This window comes from Sinocyclocheilus rhinocerous, unplaced genomic scaffold, assembly GCF_001515625.1.
Source record: "Sinocyclocheilus rhinocerous isolate Xijiao unplaced genomic scaffold, SAMN03320098_v1.1 scaffold1435, whole genome shotgun sequence".
Classification (NCBI taxonomy): domain Eukaryota; kingdom Metazoa; phylum Chordata; class Actinopteri; order Cypriniformes; family Cyprinidae; genus Sinocyclocheilus; species Sinocyclocheilus rhinocerous.
The window spans coordinates 15,743-27,703 of record NW_015644861.1 but is presented as its reverse complement, the minus strand read 5'-3'; the positions used below and the strand labels follow the sequence as shown (position 1 = coordinate 27,703).

General features: G+C 37.4%; 1 protein-coding gene across 1 annotated transcript in view; it reads left to right on the top strand.

The window, feature by feature from the left end:
* The first annotated feature begins 1,610 nt into the window (after positions 1-1,610).
* Positions 1,611-11,961, top strand: part of LOC107758868 (RING finger protein 175-like) — an 11,296-nt gene continuing 945 nt past the window's right edge. The window contains exons 1-8 of the mRNA XM_016576700.1: positions 1,611-1,764; positions 3,511-3,548; positions 4,003-4,144; positions 4,246-4,400; positions 5,363-5,470; positions 9,878-9,998; positions 10,888-11,021; positions 11,271-11,372. Of these exons, the coding sequence (XP_016432186.1) occupies positions 1,744-1,764; positions 3,511-3,548; positions 4,003-4,144; positions 4,246-4,400; positions 5,363-5,470; positions 9,878-9,998; positions 10,888-11,021; positions 11,271-11,372 (821 nt within the window). The 5' untranslated portion in view covers positions 1,611-1,743. The remainder of the gene's footprint in view (positions 1,765-3,510; positions 3,549-4,002; positions 4,145-4,245; positions 4,401-5,362; positions 5,471-9,877; positions 9,999-10,887; positions 11,022-11,270; positions 11,373-11,961) is intronic.

Genomic DNA, 11,961 nt, shown 5'->3' with positions numbered 1-11,961 from the left:
TATATAACTCCGACTGGATTCGTCTGAAAGAAGAAAGTCATACACACCTAGGATGACTTAAGGATGACTTGAGGGTGAGTAATTTGTGGGCTATTTTTAATTTTTGGGTGAACTAACCCTTTAAGGGTACTAGAGCAGTGTTGGGAGTATGGAAAAAGGGAATGTAACAGTTTTGAATGGGTGGTTGGAGATTTAGTAAAGGAGTTGGCTATTAAAGAGTTAAGTGTTACTCCAAGAGTGGTTTTACCAGCAGTCCCTTTGTGGATTTTGCCACAGCCTTCAGTTGATTTAAGAATGCTGGAACATAGGAAAAAAGAAGGCCAGAGTGAACTAGAGGAAATCCAGGTAAGGGAATACCTGTGGTTAAAGTATGGACATAAAACACAATTATATATGGATGCATCAAAAAATCCAGATAATGAACAAGTAGGGGTAGCAGCTGTCATTCCAAAAATGCAAATATCCAGAATGGTGAGGATCTGAAATAAGTTATCAGTATTTTCAGGGGAATTAATAGCAATAATGATGGCATTAAGATGGATAAGCGAGGCAGGATTAAAGGACGAGGTAGTATGTTCAGACTCGAGTTCTGCCTTTATGTGCATTGAAGTACAACAGTCAGACACTAGGCAGGATTTAGTAGTGGAAATTCTGCAAGAATTATATACATTACAGCAGAAAAGGGTGAGCGTAATATTCCAGCTCACGCGGGGGTGAAAGGGAACCCCACCAGCAGACAAACTGGCGAAACAAGCTCTGAGGGCCACTAGAATAGAAATGGAAATATCATACAGTAGATATTAAATTAAAGCTATAATTAAAAAGCAAATAAATCAAAGATGGCAACAACTGTGGGAGACAGGAAATAAAGGTAGACATATGTATGAAATACAGCCAAAAGTGGGGAAAAGTAGGTAGTCAGGTGGAAGTAGAAGAGAGGAAAACAGTTTATCCAGACTTAGAATAGGACATACATGACTTAATAAAACAATGCAATTAATGTCCAAGCATCCGACAGGATGTTGTGAATGGTGTGGAAAAAAACGAAACGGTAGAACATGTTATCATGTATTGTGAAAAGTATAAAGATGATAGAGAAAAGTTATTAGAAGAGGTTCAGAGGAAAGAGGACATTGAAATTAATTTGAGATACCTGTTAAACCCAGAACAGAGAAGTAATAACAAAGCAGCTTTAATTAAATATTTGGAGAACACAGGTTTAATGAATAGGATGCTGAACACGCAGCGCTGGCTGTAGCATAGATTTTCATTGAGACGAGGAGGATGTGGAGGGGAGTAGTATTTAGAGTCTCTGGCTCGAGTTCACAGTAGGTGGCGGTAATGAGCGAAATTGGTGCGATCCGCCAAAAAAGGGAAGAAGAAGATGAAGAACGATTCATTCTACCTAATCTGGGGCATGAAGAGCTAATTGTGAGTTTTTAGAGGAGCTGAACACGCAGCACTAGCATGAGCACGTGATCTGAGTGCGCCATAGATTGGAGAGAATAGGAAACATCCACCAATTTTATTTTTTTTTTTTAACTCAAATTTCAGACTCATCACCTATGAAAGTTTACTTGACATCCAGTACAGTAGGTGGCGATAATGCTCCTAAGGAGTTATTCACCATAAAACAAGAAGAAGAAGAAGGACGATTCGTTCACGAATCGGAACACGAGCAGGATGTCTGCCGGTAGAATCGGAGCCATTAATAGATGACTGGAATCTAGACCGATATTAATAATGGCTGGCCTACAGCCCCAGGTACTCGATTCAGTATTTTATTTATAGATAGTCCTGAGACAGCTAAAACATTTGATGTTTCGCCCTGAATTTGTGGTCTACGTTATGGATGTGGTTCTACGCTACCGGCTAAGCTAGCTAGTGCGCTGCCATTATAATGAACTAGTTGTTTACATTTCTGTTTAATCGACACGCTCGCGTGTGTTGTAGATAGATCTGTTAATTATAATGGGAACGGCTCGTTTAGTTTGTCGGTCGTTTGTTTGTTGTGCAAACTGGCTTCGAGTATAACGTCTTTAAACGTGGCAGGAAGGAACATCTGTTTGTCTATAACGTTACATGTATGTATTTCTACGTTATATTGCAATAGTCATATCATGTGACTTCGATCTTCTCGGTGATACTGTAATGAGAAATGCATAGCCTATCACTGCCTGTTTTATTAAATATGAATCATTGGGCAGTCAGAAGGACTGGACAATCACAACCTGCAAGTGGGCACGTCTGATTTATGAGTAAATGCATGCCTACTGACCCTTTTTTTAATATATATTTACCGTGTTATAAAGACTTTGGGGTTTGAAAGATACTCATGTATGATCTGTAGTTTGTATAAAGGGCCAGCTGACTGCTAGAGCCACACAAGCTCACTTCTAGTTAGCTGAAGCGTCTTGGAGAGGTGTAGACAATGCTTGGATGGCATGGCCATGTTTATCTCACACTCATATGACATACAGAAGATGCCAGCATCAGAGTATGTGCTTTAGATGGTTAGACATAGGTTCAAATGTGTGAGGGAAAGATTTCCACCTTGTTTAATCACCTTTTTCATTTTGCTATTTATTTAAATAGTCTTGTTGTAATAAAATTATTTTTTATTCCATGTAGTCTTTCAAATATTATTATTTATCTCTGAAATACTTGATTCTGATTGGTCATTTGCTACATTCTGCTGTTAAATATATTTGTTCATGGAATGCAATATTGCCTGCCCACTTTTGTAGCGGCCTTGGTTCCAAAAGTATTTGTCCCATTTATTTTTACCATAGGGATTTTACAAAAGTCCTTCTTATATCAACCAGCTACGAGGTGAATCGCATTATAACAAAATTAAATTTTAAGGAAAAAAATTAAAAATCAGACAAAAAGACGAAGGTACAAATCCAATGAAATTGTTCTTTTGGTGCGATTTGCTTGTGATTTCTCTGCAGGATCATGGTTAATGTAGTCTTTCACCAGGATAAAAAGACTATTGTATATAAAAAAAGTTAAAATAACGCTGGTTGATGTATTCAACAAAACCATATATAAAATTGGTTAACAACAACCTCGTAGCTCACACAGAAGGTCTGTTTTTTTTTTTAAGGTTTAAAAGTTATTGTTAAAAATCAAATTGTCTATGGAGAAAATGAATTAGATTTTTACTTCTGGGACCGGACTGTTGCACTCTTTTATGAGACGCTGTGGAAAACTGGATTCTGATTGGTCAGTAGTGGTCAATAATGACCATTGTTCATGACCGAAATCAATAAATCATGGCAAAATAAATTCAGACCAGAGATCTTTTACTAACCTGAAGGGTAATACCTTATATGGTCATACAATTGACAAGTACAATAATTCTAAACATGCTGATAAAGCATTAAACATGCTGATTAAATTAAACATTGATAAAGCATATAAAACTGCAGTCCTGCCGTTGCCCAATTCAAAATTGCATGTGCATTGTTAATTTCGTAGTTTCTAAGCCCAGTTCTTTCTTCGCAGGACGATCTTTTGAAAATGTCCCACAAAGAAACTTGGAAGTAAGTACTCGTGATCAGTATTTTTTTGTGTCGTTGTTTAGAATAAGAATGGACAAAGGCAAAAGTTGTTGTAGATGAGTGTTCAGCTTTTCTAAACTGTCACAACCCGTCTTTTTAGTATCCTATGATTGTCACCTTGTGTGTAAAAATAGTTTCTAGAGCATATGTGTGTCATTATTATAAGTGAACACCAGCAGGATTGTGCAGGTGGCCTCAGCAGGTCTGGCCTCGTGTATTATCCTGCAAAATGAACAAAAGCTTTTTCGCAACCTCCTGGCCTAATTTTCTGTATCATTAGCTTCTAGTTTTGAAATCAGTGCATTTAGGAGTGCTTATCTCTGTTTTCGCTTAGGTTGCACAGAATAAACATTCTCTGATTGTTTCTGATCTGTCCAAACACGTGTGTGTGTGTGTGTGTGTGTGTGTGTGTGTGTGTGTGTGTGTGTAACTTCAGGATGCAGCACGAGAGGTTGCACGTAAAGCACCGAGGTCATGAGGCCATGCATGCCGAGATGGTTCTTATTCTCATCGCCACACTAGTGGTCGCTCAGATTGTCCTGGTTCAGTGGAAACAAAGACATTGCAGATCCTACAATGTGAGTGGCATGTTATAAATTAAGGACTCTTAACATTAACTCTTTACTGTGCTTTAATGTAAATAAGTTAATGAATATTGTTAATGTTGTTTCTCTTGTAGATGGTCACACTATTGCAGATGTGGGTGGTTCCGCTGTACTTCACCATTAAGCTTTACTGGTGGCGTTTCCTGTCTACATGGGGCATGTTTTCCGTCATCACCAGCTATGTCATATTCAGAGCCACGCGCAAACCTCTCTCCCGCAGAACGCCACGGTAATGCATGGAAATGCTTTGTTTTTTTGAAAGAAAATGGCAGTTCTGTTTTTATTCACTCCCCCGTGTATTGTTCCAAAAACTTTCTATAACTTTTATCTTCTGTTGGACACAAAAAAAGATCATCAAGCTATAAACCATAAAAATCATCTTTGGTTTACTGTAACATTCCTAGAAATATCTTTTTTTGTGTTCTACAGCATAAAAGAAGTTTTGAATATATAAATTAAATAATAACGTTTTTGGTAACACTTTACAATAAGGTAACATTTGTTAACATTAGTTTACTACATTAGTTAACAGTAAACTCACAATGAAAAATACTTCTAAAGCATTTATTAATCTTAGTTAATGTTGATTACAACATTTAATAATACATTATTAAATCAAAAGTTGTATTAATGTTATTTAATGGACCTGAGCTAACATGGACTAACAAAGAACAGCTGTATTTTTATTAACTAATGTTAACAAAAATATTGTAACAAATATATTGCTCATTGTTAGTTAGTTAGTTAATGCGTTAAAGATACTTAACAAATGGATCCTTATTGTAAATAATCTAACTCTGATCTAAATTAAATACATAAAAACGAAATCTGAAAAAAAAAAGCTTTTTATTTTCCCTCAATAACTATTGTTTTAACTGAAAAAATAGTTCTGGAATTAACCATTTAAATGTATCAATGAGAAGTTTGAAAACAAACAGCTTTGTCATTATTACAACAGAGACACCAAAAATGATCATTTATATTGTCTTGTGTTGGACAATATAGGGGGGCCTTTGAGTCAAAAAGTTGCAGAAGTGCTTTAAATATAACTGAAGCATATATAAAAACAGCACCTATGTAGGTTAGTTTTATGAGTGTATTATAAAATGTGTAAGCCCCTTTGCAGAATGTGTTGCCTTAGCAGTGTTATATAGAATACATACTAAAATAAAGCCTATTTCACTTCTGCAGGATGGTCTATAAGTGGTTCCTCCTCATTTACAAGCTGAGCTACGCTGTTGGTGTGATTGGATATCTCGCCATCATGTTTACCATGTTTGGATTCAACGTTTTTTTCAGGTGCGTGAACTTCATTAACAGTGGGAAGATGCTGCTTGACATATTTGCTTAGAAGTGAAACAGTGCCTTTATTCTGACCCTAAAATCCTAAACACAGAATTTGGCTGTGTCTGAGTTAGTGAGTGAGTAGTGAGCCCAATGGCATGCTAATTGGAAGGAATTACCCCCTTGGTGACGTCGAAAAGAAATGGATGCATACTTCTGGGGTAGGGCTGGACAATAATTCAATGTCAATATATATCGCAATATAATTTTTTTTCAATAAGGGTGATATGATTTTTAAAAACATTTCTGATATTTCAATATACATTACAGCATTTGTCACTGACTGACGTTCAGGGCGCAGCCGTCAGAAAGAGCAGAACTACTTGCGTGATGATGTACACCACAGACACACAGCCAGTGCTCAGCAGTAGTCGGCTAAGTTTTATCTACAAAATGAGCACCCCTGGCCGCAATACAGATGTGACTGAACAAGCTTCCACAAGTAAGGAGAAGAAGCAGTTGATAAGAGAGGAAAGACTAATTCAGTGGTGTGGAAGTGGTTCAGCTATCTAAGATCTGATAAACTTCAGGTTTCAGTGTGCTGCAAAATGTGCCGGACAGTGGTGCCGACTAGCCGTTCCACCCGATTGAACATTCTGAGAGTCAGAAGATGAGGCACCATAAAAGTTTAAGCCAACCTATCCCTGAAACATCACCACCACCACCCAACACCAGCTGTGTCAAAAGAGAAACCCATGCAGCAAACACAGATGGCTGCATTCATGCCTTATAACAAACAGTCTAATGTCATAAAGACATTACTAAGGCTACGTTTACACGACAACGATGTAGTCAAAAACGGAAAAGTTTTTCCCTTGCGTTTTTAAAAAGTTTCACGTATACACGACAACGTTTTCAAAACATTCGCGTTTACACACATCCGCGAAAACGGCCAAAAATGCTGTATTACGTATGCCAGGCCAGTAGTGGGCGCTGTCACCTTGTTAGTAAACAGTACCTGATGCCGTGATGCGTCTCCGCTGTTGGTTGTAATATTGGTGAAGTAAATCCGCACGTTGCTGAAGAAGCGTTAGCAAACTCTTAAACAGCAACAACAGTATCATATAATCCGCCATTGTTGTGTATGTATGTTCGCGCTTGCTTTCAAAATCAACACGTACTGCGCATGTCTACACACCTAACACGTACTACGCACGCGCATGATGTCACCGTTTTCAAAGATTCCCGTGTTGGGTGTTTACACAGAAACGACAACGGTGGCGTTTTCAAAAACTTGTACTTTGAAACCCGTTTTCAAAAATACGTGTTTTCAGTCCCCAAAACGCCATTGTCATGTAAACGAACAGGCAAAACGCATAAAAAGTTTCCCATTTTTGGCTGAAAACGTTGTCATGTAAACGGCCCCTAAGGCTGTTACAAACTTCTTGGCTAAGGACATGATGCCGTTTAGTATGGTGGAAAACGTGGGCTTCAGGAAAATGATGTCAGTCAAATATTTTTCACGCACAGCTATACCTACACTTTATGGTGAAGTTAGGGAAAGGGTGGAGGAGCAACGGAAGTCCGTGTCATATTTTGCGACCACATCTGACCTTTGGTCAAGCCGAACCTCTGAACCATACTTGAGCGGGTTAGTCCACTTTATTGATCAAGATTGGAAGCTCGTCAGCTTATGCCTCCAGACGGTCTACTTTCCTGAGGATCACACGGGCGAAGCAGTTGCAGCCGGACTTACGGATGTGCTCGCCTCCTGGGGACTCAGCGTTGAACGGATGGACAAGACAACAATACTACGGGCACTGACTGAGCTATGCTATTGGTAAGTTATACACAGTTAATATTAAAGTTAGTGTTATGTTAAGTTATTTTGTTTATGGTATGAGGATATATTACTAAAATCATTGCAGTGACAAATAGGCGATAAGCTTAACACAAAATAGGCCTTACCTAAACGTAGCTTATCATAGCAGTGCTTGTATGTTTTTTTTTTTTATAGCTATTATTATATTGTTTGTATTTCTTTATATTCTTTTTATATTCACACAATTTTGTTGTGTGCCAGTTATGGTTGTTGCCATGTCATAAGAATTTAATTGAGCATGTGTTATACTGTGCACTTGAGTTCTGTGTTGTGTAGGCTATGACTATGGAGCCTTGCACTGCTCTCTTTAGTGGCTGCTCCGCTACTCAGAATAAAGCTCCATACCAAACCCAGACACTAGATATTACTTAGTAGGCCTATAGTTTTGATTAGGTGATTTCATTCCCCCATTTAAGTAATTTTTTTGGTTACTAATTTAATCTTTAGTCAAAACATACATATTTGTATGGATTATACATACAGCAATTCTCTCAATTAAATTCAAAGGTGTTTTACTGGCATGGGAACAGATGTTTACTTTGACAAATCAGGTGTGAAATAAAAACACAAATTACGTGAGCAGGAGAATTATGATTTTAATACCAATAAATGAAAAATCGTAGTTAAAATATAAATACAAATGAGAACTATATATTGCAATTTGCAATATTTTTTTTTCTCTCTGTCTACAGAGAAAGTTACCCAAGACGAGAGTGGACAGAGCAATTGGGGTCTGTAAAAAAGGTGGTGGCTGCATTCTCCTACTCCTGAAAGAAGAGACATGATCTTGCAGCTGCTCAGGAGGAGTATGACTTGCCAAAGCACAAGCTCAACTGTGAAACACCAACAACATGGGGCTCCCGCCAACAAATGGTGAAGCGGGTTCTGGAGCAGAAAAGGACCAAAGGACAAGAAGACCAGGCCTCTGGTTCCTACCTGGCAAGATGTGGATGTTTTAGAGTCTATAGATATAGCCCACTCCTCGAATTCACTGATTCCTTGTCCGGTGAGTCCTATGTGAGTGTATCATTCCTAAAACCAGTGATGCATCTCTTCAACACTTCCATCCTGAAGGAAGCAGAAGATGACACCGATCTCTCCTGGACCATAAAGACAACAGTAATGGGATACCTCAACAAAAAGTATGATGACCCAGCCATGGATGATCTGCTTGACGTGACATGCCTTATTGACCCAAGATTCAAGCTTCAGTACACTGAGGAGAAGAGACAATACATCAAAGAGAGAGCTGTGTTAGAGATTCTGAAGGGAGAGAGAGCTGTTGTAGTAAGAGAAGAGGAGTCCAGATAAGAAGCCATGGGAGATGCTTTTGCACCAGCCAAGAAAACAAAGCGGTCTCTGGCTAGCTTTTTTTCAAACAGGCCCACTACTACTACTAGCACAGAAGGCTTAAATGCACAGCAGAGGGAGCTCGGCAACTACCTTATGTCTCCAGATGCTGACAGTGACTCAAATCCTCTGGACTGGTTGAAAGTCTATCAAAAGAACTTCCTCAGAGTAAGCCAACTAGCACAACATTACTTGTGCATTCAGGCCACAGGCTCCCCCTCTGAGAGGGTTTTTAGTACAGGTGGCAACATTGTCACACGTAAAAGGGCATCTCTGAAGCCAGATAATGTAGACCAGCTTGTATTTCTTGCCAGAAACCTCTAGAGCAGGGGTGTCAAACTCAATTCCTGGAGGGCCAGAGCCCTGCAGAGTTTAGATTCAACCCTAATTAAACACACCTGATCCAACTAATCAAGTCCTTGAGGCTTATTTGAAAACTACAAGGTATGTGTGTTGGAGCAGGATTGGAACAAAACTCTGCTGGGCTCCGGCCCTCCAGGAATTGAGTTTGACACCCCTGTCCTGTCATAGGGTGTCATCAACACTCAGCAATGTCCTTGCCCCAGCAACATGTGTTTTTGTTGTTGCTCACTCTTTTTTCCTGTTTTCTGCAGCAACTCTAAGCACTTTCACATTCTTTATCCTGGCTGAAGCACTTTTGTTTCAATCAATAAGAATAATCAGCCTATGTTATAATTTATAGTTAAAGAGAGTCTGATGTTTATTTGATGGCGATTTCACATTTCTTGTTTGTATGAAGGCTAAATACAAATAAAAGGTGAACTTTAATTTATTTGCACCCTTTTTATTTCTAAAATATTATATAGTTTTATAGGAGGAGGTTTCCAAAACTTGGCACATTCATTTAGCAGAAGTTTGTAGGTACAGACGTCCGTTGTGGGCGTTCTTGGCAGTTTTTCTGAGGCTTTTTTTATTTTTTTATGTTGTTCATATCGATATTGGAATTATATCATATCGACCGAAATTAAGAAATATATTGTGATATAAATTTTGACCATATTGTCCAGCCCTATTCTGGGGTTACATTTGTTTCAGAGGATGTGCATTGATTGGCTAATTGCCATTCCAAGAACAATTATACAGACCCTTGGGGCTGCATCCAAAATCGCATGACATTATACCGGTATATATCTATATATGTAATGTATGTATGTCTTTGTTTTTTTCAGGATTAAAGCTGAGGACTCAATGGATGTTGGTGTGATCATGCTTTTCTACGGTCTGTACTATGGGGTAATGGGACGTGACTTTGCTGAAATCTGCTCAGACTATATGGCATCCACTATAGGGGTAAATATATGTACATCAGTCTTTATATGAAAATTTCCAGACATGCTCATATTAATATGTAATTCTCATACTTTAAAGGGTCCCTATTATGCTCTTTTACAAAGTCTTGATTTTGTTTTGGGGGTGTACTAGAACATGATCTCATGCTTGGTGGTTCGAAAAACGCATTATTTTTCAGATAATTTACATTATTAAAATACCTTTCTCCCCAGCCTGGCACAAACGGCTCGATTAGTTCCGGCTTTGATGAAGGTCAAAGCCGGAACTATATGATAATATAGTTATTAATGAATATTTTTAAAAAACGAAATATCTCCCTTTGGAGTGGACTTTGAGATTTGTAACTTTCTAGATCTTTTTTATGCCCAAACATACACGCTACACACTGACTAAAATTAAAAAAGTGAAAAAGCATAATAGGACCCCTTTAAATAAATGTATTCTCAGATATGCTGCAGTATTATTTGTGATGTTTAAAAAAATAGTTTAGCCAAAAACGAAAATTTCTTGAACATTTACTCACCTTTAGGCCATCCAAGATATAGATGAGTTTGTATGTTCATGGGTACAGATTTGGAGAAATTTAGCATCCTTTGAACTCTTATTCTGACGGCACCCATTCACTGCAGAGGATCCATTAGTGAGCAAGTGATGCAATGCTAAATTTCTCCAAATCTGTTCCAATGAACAAACAAACTTGTATACATCTTGGATGGCCTGAGAGTTAGAATGTTTAAAAGAAATGTTCATTTTTGGGTGAACTATTCTTTTAAGAGTGGTTCAGTTAAAAAAAAAAAAACATTCAAAACACCGTATATGTTTCTGTAATTTCTCCCAGTAAGTCTCTTTTGGGCTTTCTCTTTGTTTCTTTTCTGTCTGCCGCCTTCAGTACTATAACATGGGTGGTATGCCGTCCCGAAACCTTAGTGATGATGTGTGTGCTGTGTGTGGTCAGAAGATTTTTGTGGATGTAGATGAAGAAGGCGTCATTGAGGACACCTACCAGCTCTCCTGTAACCACATGTATCCTTCATTTCCCCAAAACCTCGTCTGTTATGTTTTTCAACAGGAAACAAGATGTTTTGTTGTTACATGAAAAATTGTTGTGTACATGCTTAGCTAATTTAATCGATATGTGTTTCAAGGACTTTATTTTTTATTTTTTCTATTTATTGTATGAGGAAGTATAAAGTAGAAGTTTCTGCAAACATTTGTTTGTTTGTAAAAGGAGTCCATTTAGTCTGTTTATCCTTAACTGGCTATTATCAACAGATTTCATGAATTCTGTATTCGTGGCTGGTGCATCGTGGGAAAAAAGCAGACGTGTCCATACTGCAATGAGAAGGTGGACCTCAAAAGGATGATGAATAACCCGTATCCTTAAATTTTTTTGTTAAATTTATCATAATTTACATGCATGACATTCAGTTAAATAATTATAGTGTTCCCAGAGCACTAACACCTGCCATTCAAGTTTAAGGTTGGTAAGATTTAAAAAAAGAAATTTTTTAAACATCTCTTATGCTCACCAAGGCTCCATTTGTTTGATCAAAAATACAGAAAAGCAGTAATATTGTGAAATATTATTATAATTTAAAATAACTTTTTTCTATTTTAATATATTTTAAAATAAAATGTATGACATTAATGTTGAAAACAGTTGTGCTGCTTAATACTTTTATGGAAACCATTGTACATTTTTTTTCAGGATTTTTTGGTGAATATAATTTTCAGAAGAATAGAAGCAAAGTCTTTACTGTCACTTTTGATCAAATAAATGCATCCTTGCTGAATAAAATAATTAATTTCTTTCAAAAAATCTTGCTGACATGAAACTTGAATTATTGTGTATATCAGGGGTTTTCAAATATTTTATTTCTAATATATATATATATATATATATATATATATACACAGTACACACATATTATGTAAACAAAAACTTTTATTTTGGATACGATTG